At 43.0% G+C, this 24,625-nt stretch overlaps 2 protein-coding genes across 6 annotated transcripts; one reads left to right on the forward strand and one right to left on the reverse strand.

Annotated features, from left to right (window-relative positions):
* Positions 1 to 1,007: 1,007 nt before the first annotated feature.
* Positions 1,008 to 23,979, reverse strand: usp42 (ubiquitin specific peptidase 42). 5 transcript variants are annotated; one of them, XR_007489347.1, is made up of 23 exons: positions 23,816 to 23,950; positions 22,364 to 22,610; positions 21,846 to 22,052; positions 21,634 to 21,744; positions 21,400 to 21,499; positions 21,228 to 21,295; positions 21,075 to 21,145; positions 20,897 to 20,979; positions 20,704 to 20,815; positions 20,482 to 20,622; positions 20,282 to 20,382; positions 20,002 to 20,170; positions 19,247 to 19,885; positions 19,043 to 19,125; positions 17,924 to 18,892; positions 17,529 to 17,794; positions 17,380 to 17,455; positions 16,947 to 17,267; positions 15,430 to 15,513; positions 12,753 to 12,847; positions 12,460 to 12,541; positions 9,521 to 9,644; positions 1,008 to 1,030 (listed from the first exon to the last, which is right to left on the reverse strand). XR_007489347.1 is itself a non-coding variant. In XM_049759580.2 (18 exons), exons 2-17 carry the CDS (start codon positions 22,515 to 22,517, stop codon positions 17,418 to 17,420), a joined length of 3,312 nt encoding a protein of 1,103 aa, XP_049615537.1. In that variant the 5' UTR covers positions 22,518 to 22,584; positions 23,816 to 23,979; the 3' UTR covers positions 15,780 to 17,267; positions 17,380 to 17,417. The 5 variants fall into 5 exon arrangements, 2 of the variants coding, with proteins under 2 accessions (XP_049615537.1, XP_049615536.1); XR_007489348.1 differs by lacking the exon at positions 15,430 to 15,513; XR_007489349.1 differs by lacking the exons at positions 1,008 to 1,030; positions 9,521 to 9,644; positions 12,460 to 12,541; positions 12,753 to 12,847; positions 15,430 to 15,513 and having other exon boundaries at positions 15,780 to 17,137; positions 17,223 to 17,267.
* LOC125991569 (cytohesin-3) lies at positions 1,252 to 15,291 on the forward strand. Its single transcript, XM_049759590.2, has 14 exons — positions 1,252 to 1,410; positions 2,005 to 2,178; positions 8,868 to 8,950; positions 9,059 to 9,123; positions 9,427 to 9,493; positions 9,582 to 9,700; positions 10,262 to 10,342; positions 10,418 to 10,530; positions 10,961 to 11,109; positions 11,228 to 11,339; positions 12,308 to 12,384; positions 13,182 to 13,253; positions 13,339 to 13,493; positions 14,370 to 15,291. The coding sequence occupies exons 2-14, from the start codon at positions 2,160 to 2,162 to the stop codon at positions 14,440 to 14,442; spliced, it is 1,185 nt and encodes a 394-aa protein (XP_049615547.1). The 5' UTR covers positions 1,252 to 1,410; positions 2,005 to 2,159; the 3' UTR covers positions 14,443 to 15,291.
* Positions 23,980 to 24,625: the final 646 nt, after the last annotated feature.

A 24,625-nucleotide genomic window follows, 5' to 3' on the forward strand; every position in this document is an offset into this window, starting at 1 on the left:
CAGAAATGTGGCCGATTCCAAAAATGACAGAGGTAGATATTCCGAAATAGTTCCAGCAAAGCTCTTGAAGCCCACCCAAAGAAGTTCAGCGTCTTTAAAGATAAATAAAATAAAGAAAAAGCAATGAGCAGCCAGCTAAAAATAAGAACTGAAAATGTGTTTGAGATAAATAGTTGAATTTGTGGTTATTTCGATCACATGTTGTTGATTTTGCTTTTTGTGCGCCACATTTCCCAGAAGGCTTGTCAACAACTCTTTGCATGAAACCAAGATACGAAGATCTATTTCCAATCGCCTCGGGACTGTGTTGACAATACTTTTGAGTGCGGTTTAAATCAAACTGCAAATGTAAGAGTACCCTGCAGAGTTATGTTCCTTTCCCTTTGCATTAAATCAACTCAAGAGGCTTTCATCATCTAAATCATGGCAAATAAAATGACCGTATGGGCTTGCATGCGTGTGTCCGGCCTCGCCACGCACCAACGTGGTCATCTGTAAGCACTCAGCAACTCTCCGGGTCACTTCACCCTCATCTCCCGAGATGTGTGCATGACGGATCTTAATGTGGCTGACACATACTCCCTTGCAGCACATCCATTTGAATTTGTTATTTTCCCCTTAAAATATATTTTAGTGGCGGCTGGTATGCGTCAGAAATTAATCAGCAAGGAATGAATCAAAAAGTCTGACTCTCACATGGTATTTGCACATCCAAATTGATTTGTAGGACATGTGCTTTGTATCTAGAATGGTGCACATTGTGAACAACACATGCATCAAGTTAGCGTTTCATTGATCGCAGGACTTTGGCACGACTGAACCGTGGGATTTGGAGAGGAACGTTCCCATCTGATTTATTCTGGAGTAGAAAATATGGATGTTGGACATATGAACATGGAATAACCTACCGGTACTTACTGTAAGTGTCTCATATAAAGAAAGCAGTTGGTGGCTTCTGAGGTTGGAGCAATTACATGGTCACATGCTTCCAATGACTTGTGACTGCTTATGCTGTAGAATTTGGTGATGCCTAAATTGGGGGAGGGGGGGGGGGGAGACAGAGTTTAACTGTCAGAAAGCAAATTGCAAGCTCTTGATAGACCATATAGGATTAATTTAACAATCTGTTTGTTGTTATAGTCTGTAGAGGAATTTTTTCAAATATTCTCCACAATTATAAAGGCACATGATGCGAGTTAAAGCAAAACTTCCTGTGTGTCCCTGTCCAATTGAACTCGTGATTCAGTTCACTTTTCCAGGGACGATCCCTAACCCCGGCTTGCAGCTGAGAGTCCAGGAAGAGGGGTGAGGCAGAGGACTCATTGTGCCACACCACAGGGGACAATGGAAGAAAGTTTGAGGAAAGGAAGTGAAGTGACGGAGACGCCCTCATCCTGCGCCCTCTATTAGGTTGGACGTCCTGATTTTTATATGTCATGTTTATGTCATTTGAGGGTGTGTAGCCAATATTAGGGATTTTCATCAGTGGGAGGGGAGCACACGAGCAGATGCATGACAAAAATGCCATTTTAAATAAGGACAAAAATACTTTTTTTTTTTAATTGGACTAACTTACAGATATTGTAATTTAGATTTTTTTTATCCACCTTCTACACCGGTAAGAAAAAACAATACACAATTCAAATGTGCGTATTCTAACTGAATATTATTTTTGATGCACAATAGCATCGCGTCAGCTTTTTACACAATGAGCTCGCATTCATTTAGCAGGGAATGTGTGTGTGTGCGTGCGCGCGTCGATTGCTTGCAGGGGCGGGGCTTGGGACGTCGAAGCGGTTGCAGCGGAGCGAATGTGAACACACTCGCAGAGGATGAATCAGACGAGAGAGAGAGCGAAGGAGGGGGAGAACAGTCTTGTCGCGTGGACACAATTCCATTTCACGCGTCCTTCCTCACAATTAAGGATCTGATTAACATTCATTTGTGGGCAGATTGCTGCCACTTTGCACTCCTTCATTTTCACCATCATCTGCTTGTCTCCAGACGTCTGACAGACTCATACACACCGGCTTGACACCGAGGAAAGAGACGGGGGGAGAGGGAAAAAAAAATCCTAATAAGAGAGGAAAAATATAGATTTGCAGGGGTCCATCCGGACACACCTTGAGGAGGACTGCCCTGTCACCGCTTGGATCAATATGGATGAAGACAATCATGGTAAGGATGCTTTTCCTCCTTCAGCACTCGCTCTGGCATGGATGGATGGATGGATGGATGCTCGATGTGTACATCCATGCGCTACTAAATTGGTTGCACCTTTATGCAAAAACAGCTACAAGTACTAGTTTCCTCTCAGTAGGTAATTCAATTTCCTTGCTTAAAGCACTTGCTCTTTTCAAAACAAAAACATAATTTTCCATCTGTTTGAAGCCCCTGTAGCAAAGCTTGAAAGTCTCTCTCTCTCTCTCTCTCTCTCTCTCTCTCTCTCTCTCTCTCTCTCTCTCTCTCTCTCTCTCTCTCTCTCTCTTTTGCACACAATCTTGTATTTGAAGTCTGCAAACTGGGTGGAATTGATAAGATAAATGGATGGCAGCCACACAAACAAGTGCTCAGGCTCCTTTGTAGTTTGCTGATGAAATCCAGTGCCGCCGAATGTCCCTTCACAACTGATAATGCGCGAGTGGCAAAAGTGTGTCATGCAAATCACTTGCTTTCGTTACCTACACTTTTTGGAAAGCAATTTAGATTATGTATTTATTTGCGATATCAGATTTAGAACTTGCGCCATAACGGGACCGTCGGTATAGTCATTTATATATTTTTGGCCTCCTTCTGCATCTGAAATTCTCAAACAAGCTTATTTTTTAACAAATGACTTTTTCAACCACAGTGAAAACTGCAGCCCAAAAAAAAAAATCTGAGAATTTAAAGTCTACCTAAAAATACTTGGAATTAATTTTAGAGGCCAGAAGATGGCAGCAAATCCCCTTTTCTATGGGGAAAACTAAATGAAGCTACTCCCATCACTTCAACATAGTGCAATAGTTTTATATTAGACATAGTTTGGGGCCCAATAACCGCAAACAGGTGAATTTTTCAGAGACTAACCGAAAGTAGATTTCCCACAAATCTCAAATTGCAATCAATTTTTTATTTTTTTTTGCCAACCATCTGTCTTACTTATCACACATGCAAATACATCCTCCATCAGATAATGCCACCCACCTTGAACACAAACGGACTTGAGTCTGATAACAGTTTGCCAGTTAAACTGTGAGAGATTAGCAAGAGCTGACGGGCATTGTCATTGCCACTTCCCCATCACCCCCCCATAGTCAATGTCGACCATGTGACGGGCTGTCAGACATGCTGTTTGTGATCAGACGGGAAACAGCCCCTGCGCCGAATGAATTATTCAGATAACTTATCATAAATGTTAAACTAACGGGGAGCGTCGCCTGATTCTCGCTCGAGTGCTAACAGGGCCACCGCCGCACACGTCACTTCGCATTGCTCGCACGCGCACCTCCGCACGCGGGGCGTCGCAAGGCCGATAAGTTAGTCGCTACCGCAGCCTGTCATCTGAGAGCAGATAGACGACAATATGTCACATGACATGCCAGATTTTGTAAAAACTGGAATCCACTCACTGAATGTGTGATTTTTGGGAATCTAGTGCCGCACCTCGGAGGGAATTAGTGGCTTCGAAGGGGAAGTTGTGCGATGTTTGTTGTGGCTATAGGCGCACTGTGTGGGAGGGCAGCAGACAGTCACTTGGGGCAGCTCGCCATTGACTGCATTTTTCAAGTTTGGCTCCCACTTCAATAAACAGACATTCCAAAATTGGTAGATTAATCGTGCTGACATCCCGATGAGTTGCAGGCGTTTGATAACAATAGCTCAAACAAAGAGAGTCAAAGGAATCCAGAACTCTCGAAACAAAACATGCAACTAATCAATTCAGTCTTGTGACGGTCACTGTTTTCACGTTAAAGTCATTTTGGGAAAAAAGAAAAAAAAAATCTTGATTTCTCATTAATGTCTGTTGTTGGCTCGGCTGAAGGGGGGAAAAAAAGCTTTGCTATAAACGCATTGAGCCAGATTGAATTCACCCCATCCAAAACAAAATGTCTCCTTTGTGTGTCTGAAGATTTACTACACAAAAATCTTTGCCTGGTTGTTGAAGGGTTTAAGATTAGATTTTCTTAAGACTGCAAATTGCATTTGACTGCCAAGATTACATTTGTGGGGCAACAGTAGAAGATTAAATATGGCGCATGTTCCGCGCTGAACTCACCGATAGTAACAGCGAGTAAAATGGGAGTGAAGGGGAGCTTGTAAAATACTTTACAATCAAGAGTGGAGAGAGGAGACTACATATGGAGCTGATTAGGAAAGAGACTGAGAAAGCTTCCCTGCATGTTCCCATCACCATGGTAGTGCATTTAAATGTGTGTGTGTAGGTGGATGGGATGGGTTGGCGAGTGAGGCAACACTCAGAAAAGAGGTAGTCTCACGTGGATTTATTGCTTGTGGAAAGGAGAAGCTCTCCAAGTCTGTGCAGAGGAGAGAAGAGAAAGGCGTTGTGAAATTTACTAGAATAGTAACAAGTAGCGCGCAGGTCTCTGCAGAGGTGAGAAACGTGTTAGTTTCCCGTCCAACTAAAGATGATATCAAAGAAGTCATCACGATAGCATTTCAAAATTGCTGGATACACATCGCAATAATGTCGCCCAGCGTATCGGGCGGATTATTACATTCATTCTGTTTCCTGTCTGTCACTTGACTGACAGCCTGGAGCAGGCAAGGAGAGGTGTGGGTCAGGAAATGATCGTCCAAATTTGTGTTTGAAAACATCACTGGCTACAAGAAGAAACATTTTCAAATTCACATCTTAAAGCACAAAAAGAAACAAGACTTTTCACTTCAGTCACCACAACAGAGATGTTTGGACTGACCCTAACCCTGTCCAGATGCTAGAAGAAAAAAAAACATCAGAATGTTTCATTCTCAGGCCGATCAAATGCTGATTATTTTGGCCTGCCAACATAGGACGGCAAAACCTCTCAGATCCGACCGTCGATTCCAACATACTGTATTATGATAGCGCTGATGCTGAGCAGATGTGTGATCGAATGAGGACATTATGGGCGGACCACCCCCGTTGTAAATACGTTCTCGGCGGGAGGTTGCCCGTCCCCAAAAACTGCGGCTTAACCCAAGCAATCAGCTTCTTTGAGCCCCATATCCTCTGAGAGGTAGTTAAAAGAAAAACTAGCAGCTCCCCAAATCTTTTCTCTCACGCAAAGAGAAGAGCTGCTGCCATGAAAGAAGAGGAAATATTCACATTTTTTGTTTATTAAAAAAAAAAACATACAAATAATTTTGGTGCACAATGAGGCACTCTAAAACGGTCACACCAGTAGACGATCTCAAGGAAAGATGCATTTGTGGATGATAGTATAGCTAGCTAGTTAACTGGATGTCACATTTGCACCAGATAACCAGTGATGCAAATGAAAGCATTACAATTTTTATAATGTGGGGGAGGGGGGACTCACGCGAGACTCCATATTAATAAGCCGGTAAAACACGGCGAGTCCAAAAAGCAATATGCTTGCACGCCCAAAATGTATTTTCCATTCACTCTCAGCCGTTTTCACATTCCAGCTCCTTCTGCATCATTGACAGCCTTGCAAGTCTATGAATAACTTCCACCTCCTGCATTATGATGACATGACAGCCCATCATTTTTTTTGCGACGTGGCGCCAGGCCCAAACATCCGAGTAGCGCACAACACCAAACGGCCTATCTGCCGCTCCACGTGCTGCTTTTTATCCAGCCGAGGCAAAGTAGGTTAGAATCGGGCAGCTGCAACATCTGCGTACAGGTCGGCCATACATCACATTTCCGCTTCTATTGGGGGTTTTGGAGGGGGAGGGGGAGGGGGAGTGTGCGGGATTAGTGCCAGCTGGCCTTCCCCCGTGTGTGTGTGTGTGTGTGTGTGTGTTCTTCGTCTGTCTGTCTATATGACCCGGGTTGTAATGTGAATGCTTATCCAGTGGGAGGCAATGAGGGGGGGGTTAGATTAGAGGCCCACTTGTTTGCTGTACTGCCAAGCAGAGCAACAGGGATGTTTTTTTTTTTTTTTTTTTTTTTTTTTTTTTTTTTTTTAAAGCATTACAGTGCGTTAAGTCGCTAAATAAAGCCAGGGAAGGATGGCTAAATCCACTCGCAGTCACACAGCAGCCCATGTTAAGTGAGCGTGGGATTCTCACTTTCTGCAAGCTCGGTGTGCTCGATAATGTGTTGCAACCTTTTTTGAGCCAATGCATATACATATATATATATATATATATATATATATATATGATTGTATATTGGAAAAATTGCACAGAACACCACCTAATTTTTTTTTAAAATAAATTTCTTATAAAAGGACTGACCAATTAATCCACAATTTAAAAAAATATATATCAACAGTTACAAAATAAGACCCCCCCAAAAAAAAGAAGTCAGCCAATGTTTCATTTGTCAATAGTTTAGCAATTAGCATTTCTTCCAGTCTTTCACTACTGCTACTAAAATAGTTAATTATTTTTGTTTGTCACTAAAGATTGCAGACATAGATGAACAGAGATAATTTTTTTGGAGAGTAATTAAGTGAAACCGTGTAGTTTATAACAATCGTCACCTCGTAAAAATTATGAAAGTGAAGGTTTGGGTGCATTCATTTGAAGAAGAAAAAAAAAAAAAAGAAGCTGTTAAAGCCAGTGGGTGGTTTAGATGGGGGACAGTTGTTTGCTTCGGGTGCACGGAGAGGCAGGGGATTTACTCCAAAAAGTAGATTTAGGGGGATTTATTTTTGAGGGGGTAGTGGGTGAGATTACAATGGGAGCCCACTTGTGTTATTGGGCACATGATGGACATTAAATCTTCTGGGCTCTCTCAAACCACTGTTACAGTGCAGCTGAAAAATGAATGAAGTAATGATTGATTGCCTTGTTCAAAATTCTACACACAACAGGAGAATTTTGAGGGAAAAATATAAAATGAGTACAGGTAGGGCTTCATCCCTGCTTCCTAAAGAAACCCAATTAAAAAATGAGTCCTGGAAGGTCACTGATGGAAGAGTGTTAATAATGGAATTGGCAGAGAAGCCCCTCCACCATTGCCAAACAAGATTATCCACTGGCACAAAGATGTGAGTGCTGATTGTACAGTGGATTTTATGAGTTTGGAGAGACCAATAAGATCTAGCCTTGGAAGATAATGGTAGCAGTCAGCTAATAATGGTCTTTTATGACATGAAGCAATGTCTACCGTTCATTAGATTTGGAATGAATCAAGATTGTAATCATGCGTGTTGTTGCCGTGAGTAGACATTAACTCATTAGCTAATGTAGGGCCTCAGGCAAGCAGAATGCGGGAGCCGTTGGGTGCCCGTTTTTGATCGATATAAATAATAACCAAGGGATGCTTTTCCATATTATGTTTGGCATTTTGCTGACTTGCTGACAACGAATAAGTTATTGGCACTTTTTATTAATTTTAATGAGGAAAGATGATTTGAGATGCAAGTGTAGTCACAATTTAAACTTGTATCTCAACACACCACAGTACAGATATTTTTAAGTGACCCCTAACAATTCAGCGATAGTGTATCTGTGCATCTTGACTTGACCATAGGCTAGAAATGTCCGCACAAATTTAGAGCGGAAACCCCCTCTCATAAAACTATGAACAGCATTAAAAGTTTTTCTATCATGAGTCCTTAATTGGCCTTTAATATCCTCCACACTCATAGTTGTAGAAGTGCCGGCGGTAACAACCACTAATTAACATCTTTATTCTCTGTCGCGGTGCTTTGACAGCAGATGGGGATAAAACGAAGCTTGGCCCCAAAATTAAGACGTGTTAAACGCGGTTCCCACACAGGAAATCCCACAGCTGTTTCCCGCCCCCTACAGTTTCCTTAACTCTAAACACAGCGCTTCAGGAATATGTAGGGTCAATGAGGTCATTGAAATGTGTTGCAACTCTTCTGCTAACAAGATGTCAAAGTAAAAGTGGGATGAATGTTTTCCTCTTAGCTGAGTGACCTTGTTTTACTTATCTTGAGGGAGTAAGGAAAACTGGTGATTTTTTTTTCCTGTGTGCCGCTTTTGCCTAATGAAGCAAGATCAAACAAGCGTATATTTTTCTAGTTTTCACATTTAACAACAAGTACAGGTGCTACAAAGTTGTACACTGAAGGCTAATCTTAATTTGATACAAACAGCAGAGTAATCTTGTAAGGATAAATTGAGAGAGTGATGTTATTTTTTTCCCCGAAATGTAGGCGAGATGAGCCCCGCGGAGAGATTTGTGCCACTTTAGCGTAATGAAGCGAGATCAAACATACTTAATGTGTTAGTAGGATGGATCGTGATCAAGAAGTGACTCGTCCGTCCGTTCTGCTTTCTCATTTTTTTCCTGAAGCTGCGAGTTAAATCGCAGAATCCTGTGTCGTATAATCTGGATTGGTTTTATTAATAGAATTATCCCTCGGGCCGAGTGGAGAAGGAGGAGTGGGTTGAGTTACTTTGAAGTGGATTAATTAAAACCTCTTTCTTGAGTTAATTAAGACTCAAGACATCGCCTCCCGATGCTTCTCGCTCCATCTAAAGGAGGTGAAACAGTCAGTCGAGCAGCAGCGATAGGCAGCAAACACTTTTTTTTTTTTCTTCCCATGTTTTGCTGATCGTTCTCAGCTCCTCCGGGCTGCCAGATTGGATTCTCTTTTCCCTCGACTTCACGCCATCCCTCCATTTGCTGTTTGATCTTGGCGCGTTGTCGCCGCGTGTGCAGCGGAGGATGTGAACTGTGTACAAATGAGCTGTGTTTTCTCCATCATGCGTTTTAGTTCCTGAGGATCTCTCCCTGGAGGAGAAGGATGAACTGTGCAACATCCGGCGTAGGAAAAGAGAACTGCTGGACGACATTGAGGTGTGTGTGAAACTGTACCAAAAAACCTGACGTTGCAATCTTGAACCAATTTGGGTTACTTTTGAACTACTTTGCCAACTTATCTACATTAATATGTCTGTCGCGCAGAGGTTGAAGTTTGAAATTGCCGAGGTTATGACAGAAATCGAGCAGCTGACGTGTGTTGGCGAGAGGTAAGAATTTAGAAGAAAATATTTTCTGATCGTTGTCAGCCTCCATGGAAGCAGACTATTTTTATGTTGAATCAAAATAAAAACATTTGTTTTAACTTTAAGGAATAAAGATCAACATTTTTTGCCTATTCCCAAACATGTTGGTTTGAAATAATGTCCTATTTTTTAATGAAGGGATGGAATTTAAAAAGTTTTATTTAAAACTGTTTCATCGATTAACCGACAGATTAATTGATTATAACGTTATTTGCAGCCCTTGTACAGATATTTTTTTTAACTGTCCAAATGAAACCTATCTTCCAGTAAAACATCCCAGAGAAACAAACAGATCGCAATGGGCAGGAAGAAATTCAACATGGACCCTAAAAAGGTACTTTTCTTCCTCGAGTGTCCTTACCTTTTCATCTTGTTCAGATGCTCTTGAAATGGTTCATGGGAGTTCTCCTCCTCTCCTCCAGGGAATCCAGTTCTTACTTGAGAACGACCTCCTTCAGCACACTCCAGAAGACATTGCGCAATTTCTGTATAAAGGAGAAGGTCTCAATAAGACGGTCATTGGAGACTACCTCGGCGAACGGTGAGATGATGGTTTGAAGATTTGCCGAGTTTGACCTAGTTTACTTAATTTGGGTACCTATAGAATTATGCAAAATGAAACGCTTCAATAGCCGACAAATGGAAGTTGTTGTTCTTGGCTTGATTTTTGTCTGGCTCCAGATGATTTGAACTGCGCACAAGACAACACAACCCCCGGTCCAAATAACTGAGGAATGTTATCATTTCGAAACTTTGCTCAATAGACAAAAGTATTTGGCTCATAAAAAGACAACGAAGGCTCGTATAAGCGGGTTTGACCGCAGAAACCACCAATGACCCAACAAACCGGTGTGCGGTTTGGGGTTGAGCTGTTTTTCATCAATCTGGCACATGCGCCAATGCCTTGAGGGCCGAGGAAATGCAAAGCACAGGCCAGCTGTTTCAATTGCTTCCACACGCCACCTCTCAGCATCTTGTGCGAATAAATTAGTAATCACGACAGGAATGCTGAGGGAAGGCCCATTTCGACACCTGTTTACCGAGTTGCATGTGGATTGCCTTTTTGTTTTTCCAACGCGGCATCTGTTTGCTCGCCCACCAGGGATGACTTCAACATTAAGGTGCTGCAGGCTTTTGTGGAGCTACACGAGTTTGCTGACCTCAACCTCGTCCAAGCGCTACGGTCAGCGAAAAAAAAACACACGTCGTTAAACACATCCTGACAGCTCGTGACGCCAACTTCCTGTTTGTCTTTCAGGCAATTCCTGTGGAGTTTCCGCTTGCCAGGTGAAGCTCAGAAGATCGATCGCATGATGGAGGCCTTTGCTTCGCGCTACTGCCAGTGCAACCCGGGGGTCTTCCAGTCTACAGGTATGTGAACGTTTTAGAATGACCTTGGTTACAAGCCAAAATAATCCTATAAAAATGATTTTTTTTTAATCGCTTGAAAACATCGTGTTATATCTGCACAAGCCACCTTTAAATCCAACACGCTTAAAAACAAGACAATAAGATGCACGAGTTGCTGTAACTAAGGCTCAATAAGGATCAAGCAGACTTAAGTAACATCACAGCTCCGCACGGCGGATGAGCAAAGAGCCGCTGCATCCATAATTCACAAAGACACGACCTGGCTGAGTGAGAACGCAGCCTGGCGACGAACGCAGGAACGACAACACACTCGTAAATATTTGAAGATGTTTTACAGCGTGAAAGAGGTTCCTTATGCGTACACGAGGAGGTAAAGCAGAAGAAAGTTACGTACATTTAAACGTAACATTAATCGTAACACTGCTTCCAGATACTTGCTACGTGCTGTCGTTTGCTATCATCATGCTGAATACCAGCCTGCATAACCCCAACGTTAGAGACAAGCCCCCCGTGGAGCGTTTCATCTCCATGAACAGAGGGATCAACGAAGGCGGAGACTTGCCAGAGGAGCTTCTCAGGGTGAGGATTTGTCGCACGGAGCGTTTGTGTACGGCGGTGGCCTCCTTTGCCATAAATGAGCCTTTTTCTACTCTGATCAACCGTACCCCCCCACCCCCTCTCCCGCCATTTTCCGCAGAACCTTTACGAGAGCATAAAGAACGAGCCGTTTAAGATCCCGGAGGATGACGGGAATGATCTGACGCATACCTTCTTCAACCCTGACAGAGAAGGCTGGCTATTAAAGCTTGGTATGTAAATGGCCAGCGATAATAGAATCATCTCAACACTAATGTTGCCTACAATTTGGTGTTGGAGTTTTCATTAACTCGGCCTCGTGGGAGGGCGACCCACGCAGTGAAAATGTGAAAATTGCCATTTTGTCACCTTAGCCTTTCACGAATTATGGTGAAGCCCCATTCTCTTCATTATACAACAGCATTAAGGACCACAGACAACCTTTAAAAGATAGATATGAGTTGAAGCTGCCCTAAATAAAAAAAATAAAAAAGAGACAAAGGGTCCTGTCAAAACACAGTCATGCTTAACTTTTTAAAGAATGGACTGGTGGGGAATGTGTGCCCACTGCTGTGTGGCTGCTCATGGAGAGAAATAATGGAGACCTTCTCGCCTTTTTATTATCCTCCCTCTGGTCCTGCTCTGCTTGCCTGACGACTTAACAGTTGTCAATTGGCTCCAAAATTTAATTCATAATTAAAAAAAAGAAAAAGAAAAGCCAGTACAGTTTCCCTGCCAGGAAAATACATTTCAGTTCATGTTTTTTGGGTTGAAACTCAGACTATGAGCAGTAAAGGCAACATTTTATTTTTCACGCGTTAATTTCACATCCCCTGTAGAAAAATCTAGGTCAAGCGAACATTACATATTGATTACATCAGTTTAACGGCTGCTTGGTGCAGTCTGCGGCAGACGTGTGCATAGCGCTAAACCATAACCTTGTTTTTATTACACAGGTTAATTACAGCACAGAATATCCACTAATCCGAATAATCTACTTTCACTAGACGATGCGAGCAGATGGCGGGATTGTGACTCTTGATATTTCCTTTAAGGGAAAAGCAACTCCGTACTTTTGCCACCGACTCTGTGCCAAGGCGATTATTCGTCAGCCTGACTTTCAAAATGAAACATAAAAGAATTTCACATTTTATACTCTAAGCCTTGCACTTGTTTTTCTTTTTTTTTTGCATGTGAGCAGGCGGCAGGGTGAAGACGTGGAAGAGGAGGTGGTTCATACTGACAGACAACTGCCTGTATTACTTTGAATACACAACCGTAAGTAAATAATTCAATATGTGCAGAACTTCTAGGCTCAAAGGTCAATAATATTTGACTCAATATTTATTTTACCTTGTTGATATAATTTTTGCTCCTGGACTTCGACGAACGGTGTTGGCACATCATGGCTGTTACCATCATTGTAAGCTTTCACCTAAGGACAAAACAATGATGTTAAATACAGGACAACTACTAGACAGTTGGACTGAATCTGATTTGACTCAATTCATTTCAACATTTCCTTGGTCTCGTGATGCCAGCAAATAACAGCAAAATAATATAGCGGTGCCCCGACTCACGATTTTTTTACTGAAACAAGCTGGAAAATATTTGGCTAGCTAAACAACTGCAGCGAACTCACTCACCTCACTTTACAACAAGCAGCAATTTGGTCGTTCCGAAAACAATTCTTTGAAGATAAAAAAACAGCTTGAAGCTGTTTACTGCCATTCTCAGTTGACTGGAAAGAAAACAAAAGAATTACATGTAAAGAATAATCAACAAATCTGTTTGCCTTACAAAAGTCTGCTAACTTAATAATGCATGATGAACTACCGAAACTGGCATTGATGTTGTGGCGTATAATGCATATTCATGTACATGTAGGTGCTACAGCAACATGTAGCATATATTCTTTATCCTCTGTGAAAAACGTCTCTACACATTTTACTCCCTGGTGGCCAGGAGGAGGCCAATTGAATTAAAGCATAAAACAATTATGTTGCACTAACTGTTTAGTGACATAATCTTAATTGTTATTACTGGCTAGGTCACGCTGAGGTTTATTTTTGCAGGATAAAGAGCCCCGTGGGATTATCCCCTTGGAAAACCTGAGTATCCGTGAAGTGGATGAACCTAGGAAACCGGTAAAAACACATGTCAAATTCTTTACATTTTCTTTCTTGGAGACAGATTTTCACACGCCCTTGGCTTTTCTGTTATGTCATCTAGAACTGCTTCGAGCTCTACAACCCTAACCACAAAGGGCAAGTCATCAAGGCCTGCAAAACGGAAGCGGACGGACGCGTGGTGGAGGGCAACCACGTGGTTTACAGGATCTCGGCCCCCACGCCCGAGGAGAAGGAGGAATGGATCAAATCCATCAAGTGAGCTTGGCTGTGTGTTTATGCGGATCCATTTACACCGAAGGGGCACTTAGCCACATCCCATGTGTCGGCTTCTCATGGGTGACCTTGACGATGACACACCACTTGTACGTGTGTGGCTATACAAACACACAATGGAAAGACACACACATGCACTGGTGACCGAACAGGAGTCTGTTTCTCACACTCCTGGCACAGATAACGCACGAGGTGACTTCTGCTTTGTTGGATAAGCTCACTTCCCTTTGATTAGCGCGAGCAAACGGACGCACACGTGCACACATGTTGACCTAGTGGCTAGCATGTGTGGGACTGGCCTTCCTTTGTGGAGTTTGTGTGAACTCACCATACTTACCTATACTCCAACACCCCCTGATGTGACCCTAATGAGTAAAAAGGCTATAGAAAATGGATGGATGGGATTTCAGAGCTCTAAATTTTATTAAACCCTCCCTCTTGCGCTCTAATGGTGCTACAATCCACTTAGCATTGACGTGCATGTAAATGGAGCAATTTTAGTGTTGGAGTTCACCTTCACAAAGGAAGAAAAACTCAGGCAGACATGCTAAGTACTACTACGCTGTGTTTCCATGACTGCAAACATTTACCAAAAAAAACATAATACAAGTGTACATATTAATTTTGAAAAATTGTGGAACAATTTGTCAGACTAGCTCTATTTAAAACAATTAAAATCTGTAATATAAAGTTATAGTTAGATATGAAATCAAGGGTGGTTTCTGGCATGTGCAATACATTAATCCTGAATAATACAACATAGAAATCAGAATAGATCTCTTGCAGCAGTGCATCTGTTTGCATTCTTTTTTTTTTTTTTTTTTAACATCAGATGTGCTTTCTCTCCAATGTCTCCAGAGCCAGCATCAGCAGAGATCCTTTCTATGATATGTTGGCTACGAGGAAGAGGAGGATAGCCAATAAGAAATAACCAAAGGCATCTTTCAACTTCTTTCTTTTGGATCACTGCCACGTACGAGTCCAGCAAAATCAAACTTTCACTTGAGGATCAGGAGTTGCACTATGGGCAACATTTTGGTGGGCCACGTCAATTAAGACTTTGACCCGTCTGTAAAGACTTTAACACCCTCTGGCGGATATTACGAGGAATGACATGTACTTCACTCAGCTGATGGGTACCATTCCGAACAATCTTGTCTTGATGAGAGCCTCAAACAAAATCAGCTGGTCTGATTTGTATATGCAAAATGCACTGACTTATTTGTGGCTATAGACAAACACAAAACCCCAATAGACTCGAAACTATTAGGGATATTGGGCTTCTAGATGTAATTTCAGGATGAACATAAGATGCATTACAGTGCTGCCTTGAGATACGAGTGACTCGAGTTTATGGACAATACAATTCAATGCAAATGTATTTATAAAGCGCAGTTTACAACAGCCTCATCTGTAACAAAGCGCTTCACTTATAGCAAATGGGGCAACCACAAAGACAGCAAAAACAATTAATTAGTCAAAAAGCCAAAGTGGGTGAACACATGAAGACCCTTTCCCGCCCAAGGACGCATAATGCTCGACTATCGTTATAAGATTATCATTATATTTGAGGTGTATTTAGAGCTTAAACATGTTCAATAAATTGAGATCTAAAACATTTTTGTGTGTGGGGAAAGCCGACTACTTATTGGCAAATAGTAAATAATATAGGAAATTTAGCTATTGCCGACGTTGTGTGACGTAAGAGAGCGTAGCCAATTGAAGCAGCGCCCTGACTGACGAATAAGGAGGCGGTGATAAATAAAACATGTCCTCCTTACCCAATGTCGTTCTTTGTATAAAACTAGACTCCCCAAAGAGCATTTTACAGAGCAAATTATTTTTTGTCGACAATACCATCTTACAACGCTCTTACACGAAATATTTACGAACATTCGGCAAGTATACCCGGAAGTACCTGCCCGCTTCTCTTCGCGCTTGTGACGTCAAGTGTGATCACGTGAGAGGTCCGCCTTGTAGGACGTCCATATTACACTGCCTCCTAGCGGCCCAGGCATACACAACAGAAGGATCACAATTAATAGCATTTCCATTCATTTGAATTAAAACTTGATTTAAATGCATTTTAGTTTCATCCTAAAATCCTACCTAAAAGCCAAATAGCTAAAAAATGTTTGGGGAGTAGTGTATTTTATTTGTGAAATATGTGTTCCCGTTCTTGGAATATTAGTTAGCATACTGGGAATAATTTGCACTTTTGTATTATTTGGTGTCTTTAGAGTAGCAACACAAATTTGATGATCCACCTTTGTAATTTTTTTTGTATTTATTTCCTTAATTTTTAACAAAATCAATTTACAATCTGCATGTATATGATGTACATTGTTTTTGTTTTTATGTACTGTATTTTCCAAATGATTGAGTGACCATTCATCATTTAGTTCAGCACTTTACAATCATGGAAAAGTGTTTGAATGACATTAGCAAGAGAATAACGTTGCAAAATGATGGTGGGGGTGTAAAAAAACAATGTACAGTATAGGATGTTGGAAAAAAACATCTAGTATGATCACTGAGCAGTTCTTTGGTTATTTCATAAGCCATTTTTAGGTTTTTTTTCTTTTTAATGACTAGACCCTTCAACAGGTTATTATTCATTTAAGTGCTTCTTTACCGTATGGTGTACACATAGATATGACAATCTATTTTGTGAAAAATACAAAAAAGTTTTCTAATTGCCCCTCAAATATTTAGAACACTTTTCCAGCTATTCCAGTGCAGTTTTCCACACACAAAAACAACAGTACAATTTCTGACATTAACAAAATGTATTTTAAGGCATTTACCTTGTACAATGTATAAATGCTGACATGCTAAATTAAAGGAATAATACAAGTTTTCAACTTCTGGCAAAAAGTTGCAAAACAAAACACAATCCGTACTCATGGCTGCCATAATTTCAGAGAATATGAGCAGAATTAACACGTTTGTCTAAAAACAAAAAAAGCAAAACAACATCTATTTATAATCCTGATACAGGAGTTATATATATATTTATATATATATGTATATAAAAGTAACTGATAGTACAGTTCAAAAATTAAATTCACAGTATTCTTCATGATGCTAGTAGACGCAAACAGGATTTTCTGTAGTTTTTTTTTCCCCATTTATAACTGCGATTACATAATCTTTTTTTCGGTTTCATTAAAATAGAACATGAGCTGAAAGAAAGACAGAAAGGAATGACTCAGAAGAAGAGAAACAAGTTTAAAATAGTAAAGTGTGTTAGAAGAGAACCTAAACAAACGTAGGGGAAATGTCTCAGTCCAGGGCATCGTGGAAGTATCAGTGAGTGAAGCCTTGCTTGCTTGTTTGTTCATAATTTCCACACCTCCCACCCATTTACCACCCCCCCAAACCCAGAAGTGAAGATGAAGGAAACTCAAAACCATCCACGCACGTAGTACCCACCTTCCAAACTTGTTTTCAGCAGCGCTTGTATTTCCCTTTCACGTGAAGCGAGTGGATGATGAGTTTGAGTCCTGAGTTCCACTGAGCAGCAGTCGAGATGTTTTAAGCTCCAGGCTTTTGTGTGTCCCATACACGAATATATTAATATTTGTCATCGTTCACGTCCGACGAGAGAAGGAGCGTTACTGCAACTAAAAAAATCAATGCTTTAAAAGTGAATATATATATAACACTTGACGTGTGGTAAAAATACAACCCCTCCTCCCAATGAAGCACCAGATCAATGAATCATTCCTCCGCTGTATGTCTAGGCAAGGGGGTCTGGAACAACACAAGTAGAAAACATAATGAGAGATGGAAAGCAGAGGTGGACAAACATACAAAATGATTTTTGTAAGTGGATGTTAAGTCCAAAATGTGACCCGTGACTCACTTTCAGTGCTTCATGGTACTTCTCAGCACACCGGACCATCAGTGGGATACAACGTTGGTTTGGCTGTAACCGTTTCCTATAAAACACAGTGAGCTTTAATTTCGGACTTTTGTTTGTCTTCGTGTAATTTGAGAATACTATGAACGGACCTGCGTATCCATTAAGGTGACTGTGAAATGGCCCGTGTGCAGGTCCGGCGGGGGAGGTGCCGTTGTGGTCGTAGTCGAGGCGGCGGCGTTTGTTCGGTGAGCAGCTGTCCTCGTCTTGCTTGGCATCCTTGGAGTGACGGCGTTTGCGACACTCGCGTTCTTCGCTGCTGCGGCCCTTGTGGCCACCGTCTGGGCTGCGTTGCTCGCTCTGGTGCCGCCTCTTTTTCTTTTTTTTTACTTCATAGCCTCGGTCTGAGTCGGAGCTCCTGAAATGAATCCAATAAGTACTGTTGAGACTAATGTAGAGGTAGCAAATGTGGCACAAAGGTTTGCCTTCCCCTGGTCTGGCGAGACGAGTAACGAAAACGAGTTTCGCTTCAGGTTGACTGACTTACCCACTCTCACGGTGTCGTTCTTTATCCTTTGATTTCTTCTTCTTGCTCTTTTTGTGTTTTTTGCTATGCCGCTCCTCAGAGCTCACAGAGCGACCACTCCGCCGAGGATTCTGGTCCTCCGACCCCGGATGAGCGTGCCGATACGGCGACCTGTTGGGCGGTGTCCCCCGATAGAGGTGGTGGTGGTCCCTTTCCCTGCCATCGTCCCTCATCCCGCGAACTTCCCAGTTGTCCTGATCCCGCCTCCATTGGCCGTGAGATTTGTGGCGGTACGAGTTGCCGTAACCCCTGCGCTGGTAATCGCGGTCTTCCCTGGATCGGTGGTGGTGGTGATAAAAGTGGTAGTGGTGCGAGCAGCGGTCGTGGTCCCGCTCCCTAGGGTGGTAGGGAGTCCTGTCCCAGCGACGTTCGCTCTCCCAGTCCCGGTAGTAATAGTCCCTGTATGAGCGGTGGTGGTTGTAATGGTGGTCTCTGTTGTCCCGTCTATAGTGAGTTGCGTCCCATTCCTGACTCCTGTTGTAGTTTCGCTCTCTGTCCCTGCTCCAGTCAGATGAGTACGGCCGGTCCCGACCCCTTTCCCGCGATGACTGTCTTTCGTAGCTTCTGGAAGGCGGACTGGCCCGGAGATGATCTCTCCCCTCTGCACGGCCTTTGGAGGCCGCCGCCGATGAGCCGTTGGTCAGTGGGGCATTCGTGACTTCATCGGGACTCTTCGGTAGAGCCGCACACGTGCCGCTGGTGCTGTGGGAGGAGTTGGGCGAGGTGGCTGGGGGACTGATGGACGCGGACTCGCTAGATGCCGAGGAATGATTTTTGCTGGTGGAAGCGGAGGAGGTTTCGCAGGCCGTTTGCTCAGGCGGGGGATCGGCCACTCGTGTCGCCCTTACGTCGGGGGAGAGTTTCTGGCTTTCGCTGGCGGCGGGTTGGACCCTCGGAACAGAACTAGCCTGGGATGACGACGACTCTTTGCTGCGAGCGCAATGACAACAAAACAGACAAGGTCAAGAGCGGCTCGAAGCGAACCTCATACACCATCAGTTAGGCATAAGCATTTAAATTAAAAACTGAATCGTGATCTTTAGGCTAATGTAATAAAAAGAGTTGAATTTGGAAAGCTACCTTGGTTGAGAGTAATCAGTGTCTACTCCATTCACAGTCGAACTTCCCTCTGATGACAAACTTCCCTCACTACTGACCGAGATCTGAAAGGGAAAAATACGAGGTCGTTTTTAAACAACATATCAGAATTTAGTGTTGTGGGACTGCACATTACATCTCATTACATTATGTGAGCGTAGAATTAAAAGGAAAACTATAGCTTACCTTTTCAACACTATTATGACCATTGACTTTTTGAAGTCCATGATGGTGTCCGTTTTGTATGTTTTTAGATACGCTGTGAGAAATTCCATTTACACCGTTTCCATTGTGGTGCACGCCAGAGTCGCCATTGGCAAAGTCCTCCCTTGTTCTTTTGTTACCATTCATGTGACTCTCCACTGAGCAGCCATTATCCAGGGACCCGCCGTTCTCTTGATCCGACTCTTCCGACAATTCTTGGCCGTACGGCACCAAGAAGGACGAGCCGTTCCCGCCGGCCTGGTGCTCCCCGTTACTGCTCGGCGTGCCGTTGACGTGGTTCACCTGACGTGGGATGAAGCGAGCCTCTGAGGTAGACTGGGAGGAGGAGGGTAAAGAGCTCGAGGACGAGGTGGCGGTGGAGCTGCTGGCCGATGACGAGGAGGAGGAGGACGCCGCCGGACGATTCGGTTTGCCTTGGCCGATGCAGAAGGACAGTTTCAGGCGCTTCTCGTGCTCTGGGATCGCTGAAGGCTGGCTGGCCAAGTGCGACGTGGAAGAAGAGGAGGCCGCGCCGTGGTTGGGTTTTCCAGCAATGCTGCTGCTGGTGCTGGGCTTGGGACACTCCCTCAAAGACCCGTTCCCATTCATGTGGAGAGAATTCTACAGAGGGGACACAAAATTGGTCAAACACCAATAACATCAGATCATTTCTTTTAATAATATTGGGATACTGAAAATGTAATATTCATAATTCATATTTTTGGGATCAGCATTACCTTGTTCATGTGCGGGGGCAGCTGTGGTCCGATGAAGCCGCCATTGTTGTTGTGATGGGCGGTGGTGTTGATGCGGGGAATCACTACGGGTCGAGGTGATGACTGGCCGGGTGCAACTGAGTTATGGGTCATGTGACCATAGTCCCCTTCTTTCTTTCCGTCACTGGACCTTGTGAAAGAGCCGGAACATTAGTCATGAGACGAAAGACAAACAGCAAAGGAAATAGCTGCTATACGCAAATCTTGAAAGGTCATTATTTCATGTTAAAGGTTTACTCACTTGATGTAGAAGAGGACATAAGCCTGCTGGTTAAGAACAGACCTAATGTCGCTTACAGTCACAGACGAATCGTTCATCTGAAACCACTGACCATTGCTTGCCTGCGAGACACAAAACTTTGGATCATCAGTATTTAGCCATAGTGAAACGAGAGCGAGCTTGCGGCAAGCGCAACAAATCAGCAAATTGGCTCACCGTACCTTAATATAGCAGAAGTAGTGTCCAGCGTGGCAGCTGAATCCAGAATGGACCAGAACTGCAAACAGCCCGTAGAGTTGTGGCTCTCCTTGCGACTGCGACATGAAGGGCCGCAGGTCCAGGTACTCGGGATATTTCACATCCTGATGAGCAAAGGATAAATATGAAAATAACCTGCAAACACTGGAAGCAGTCTGTAATTGAGTCGATTTACTGGAACGCACTTTTGTGATTTTTCCTCCACTGAAGTTGGCGAAGCGTTTCAGCGACAGGGTGAGGACATTGGAGCTGCGATGGATCGTGAATCTCTTTGAGGCTGTGACCATTTTTTTGCACCTGGGGAAAAACATTTTTTTTTTTTTTTTTTTGGTGGATACCGGCAAAACAGCAAAATTTGATCATTGTGTGAAGACATACTTGGAGCACTTGTAGGCATTCTCGCCATCCAGCTGCTCTGGCTTGACAAACTGCTCAAGAGCCTTCGAAACACTGGGTGCCATCTGCAAAGAGAAGCAATCTACAGGTTAGATACCTTGAAGAAAAAAAAAAAAAAAAGCAACGCATGCTGAAAAACAAATCTGTTCTGTGGAGTTACTTTGATTTCTAGAGTGATGTCCAGAAAAGGGTCAAATGTATCAGAGACTGCTTTGCAGTTTAAACATTTAACTGAAAGAGACACAAAAACAGAATTCATCAGATTAAAGATATTATAAAAAATAATATCCACAAATTGATGTCACAAACTTACCTCTGGACCTTAGGTAACCACCAAATACCTGATGAATAAAAGTGGTCGCCTGCGTTTGCCTGTCCAATCTGCCATATGACAACACAGAAGGTCTTAACTCACAAGCAAATGCAGCAACTAAATACTTTCCCGTCGTGTTTATTGCAAATCCTCCACTAAGGATAAAACTTACTTGGTTCCAGGCAAGCAGGACTTTTGCATAGCATCCACCGTGTACCTAATAAATTCATGGGCATCCTCCTGGCTTCCATAGCGGAAGTGCTTCGCGATTCCTGCGTTGGGAAGAGTACAGTATAAGAAACTGACTCGCACCGGAAAACCAGTTCCCTCCAAATTCATGAAAGTAAACAGATAAACAGCGCCACCTGTCGTTCACCCTGGGTAACTACAAAACGCCTGTACTTACTTTTGAGCTCGTTCAGCACACCAAGTGGCTTAAAAACGTTCCCAGAGTTGGCAAAAACTTGAATGATGTGGTTTTGCATGGTGCACATCATACAGAAGCCTGGCTCGTGACCTGTGGCATCACAAAACAAAAAAAAAAGCAAAAATACATCAAACATGACTGATAGCTAGAAGGCAGACAACCCTGACCCATAAAAAAAAAAAACAACGTACATGTTTTCGAGTGTTCCCGTGACAGCATGTAGTTGGCAAATGGCGGCGTGTAGGTGAGACACTGGAGGGCCGAGTTGAGGAAACAAGTGTTGCCCATGTTCTGCAGGCCGGCGCCTATGCGATGAACCTGGTTCCATTTTAGGCTAAGACGCTCGGGAGAGAAGAGGACCTTCTGCGGCATGTCAATGCCATCGCCGCTGCACAACACTGGACACACAACAGACTAAAATTAGACCGAGTACATTTCTCAAGAGCAGCTCATAGGACCAGTTCCTGCCATTGTGCTGCATTGCCTATTAAGCGCAGAAAAAGGAAGCTGGGCCATTAAGTACATATATTTAACATGTTCTAAAAATTGAAACTTTTTGTAAAGGTATCTAAAGATAAAAAGATACCAGCCTTTGTGAAAAGTTATTTCTATTCCTCTTAGTTGACACAAGGCATAGATCAAAGACGGTTTATTCCGCTCAGCTTGAATTCTTGTCAATTATTATTCACATACTCATTTGGCCCCCTACCATGCTCCTTGGGCCGGTCCACGGAGGGAGGCGTGCTATTGTAGACAACGGCGCCAGGCGTCGGGCCCAAGCAGCCCCCCGGAACCTTCAGCCGCGGTGAGTCAGTGGGCAGGGTGGGACCCACTGCCCAGCTGCTGGAACAGCTGCTGTCCATCCCGTCTCCACTGGTGAAGGGGGATCTCTTGCAACCGACTGACTCGTGGTCAGAATTTTCGGAGGATCTGTCAACAATGGTCATAGTTCATTGCTGTGGGTGGGGGGGGAAACATAAAAGATTTTAGGGCAGGCAAGAATCACAGTTTACAAATTCTTGAGAGCGCTTTTGCTCTAATGTTTGGTTCATGAGTTGACATTGGCAAGAGGCAGAGTACACCTTGGACTGGTTGCTGGCCAATCACAGGACATATGTACACAACCTTTCTTTCATATTCACACTAATGGATATTTTAGAGTAATAAATGAACCTACGATTTAATGAATTTTATACCTAATCAAAATGTGGGCTTTCATATGTTGTGATTGCACGGTTCCCCATTAAGTTGTGGACAATTTAATAGGATTTCATCAGCAGAGACAACAAACGTACACAAAAAAAAAAAAACAATTGCAACAGCTTGACAAATCGTTACACAATCTCACTTTTAGTTATTACAAAACAGCAAAGAAGTTATAGTGAATGTGATCATTCACACGTAAAAGGCTCCATTTGCCTTTAAATAGCATTTCTTGGGAGATCAAAAACGTACTAGCGTCGTCATAAAAAATGATCACGCGTTGTTAAAAAGAACTTTAAAAAAAAAACTCTTTCACTTTTTAGTTTCGCTTGGATAAAGTTGTGGGGTGAAAAAAAAAACAGGCGAATTTCCTGGTTGGGAAGCAGCTGTTCCCTCCCACTCCCCGTTACTGACTCACGTTGGCGGCTAGGCCTGTCGCGCGCACAGCCGTTCAATCACAATAAAGCATTCCTCAAACATGAATGGTTTGTTGCAGGAACACAATAATGGATTTTAAATATTTCTTCACGCAGTCAACCGAGCTTGAATAACAAAATGGTGTGAATGTTATATAGACGAACACCATGGAAACGGCGACCATTACGCAAAAGCTAAAGAGCTAACAAGACGTGCTAACGTTAGCCGACTTAGCACGATGGACGAGGCTGACATGGCGGAGAGCACAGCGAGTCTCTTAGCGATCGAACACTACGTTGCGGTTTCGTTTTTGGAAAACTGAAAAGTATTTTGATTGTATAGCATGATGGCCTTGGTTAACGAACGCGCAGCTAAAGGAGGGGCTCGACACCGGCAGCCGTGTGTTCATTGCGCCGCTCCAGGAGACATGACAGTACCGGTGTAAGGATGCCACAACAAATCCGAGCGGCTCAGGTCCACCAGAACGCGACGGCCGTGTCGTTGAATACCCACTTGATCATAAAAGCGTCGAGACACTCACCTGGAATATTGTTAAAAGCACGTTTGTAGCGATTGTAAAGCCATTCCTTATTTCCAAGCTGGTGTCCGGCGGTGAACAATGACGTAGATGAGCTTTCCACGGCAACATCCGGGCACCTGGGATCAAACTAGGTCTGTGATTGGCTCCCTCCACCGTTTGACTGCGTTTCGTGCAGATCCGTCGCACGTTCGTGCCACCGACCTTTGTGTACATGCACATTCATCACCGTGCGCGTTCCACATACAAATCAATTCATACATGACGCCGATGGATTCGAAAAACATTTCGACTGACGTTACCGCATATATTACACTATCTTCGTAGACGTTCGAGTGCCCCTTGTAAGTGAGGGCTCAAATATTTCAACTTTAAAAAGTTCAATGTACGGTGTCCACTTCCTGATTTGATCAAACATTTAAAAAAAAAAAAAACATCCACAAAGGCATCAAAACATACAGGTTTGAGTCTTTCGAATTCATTTTCCGAACAAAAATAAAGTAAAAAATAATGTACAAAAGTGAGTGTTAATTTGGCAGATGATTGTGCAGTAATTAATTAAGTTTTCAAACTTGCTTTAAGCAGAAGTCAGCACCTACCTGTCACCATAAAGTGTGCCTGATTAACCCAAAATAAATTTATGATACTTGAGTAGGGTTTTCTTATTTTATTTAGCTTTCTAGTGGACACCTGAAGAAATGTGCTAAGTCTTAAAAGTATTTAACTGTTTGTAATTCCTTTAACCTTATTTAAGGTTCCAGGTCTGGCTGGAATTCTGCCATAAGACCCAAATGAGTCTGCAAAACGTCTCCT

Source organism: Syngnathus scovelli, chromosome 21 (assembly GCF_024217435.2).
Source record: "Syngnathus scovelli strain Florida chromosome 21, RoL_Ssco_1.2, whole genome shotgun sequence".
NCBI lineage: Eukaryota > Metazoa > Chordata > Actinopteri > Syngnathiformes > Syngnathidae > Syngnathus > Syngnathus scovelli.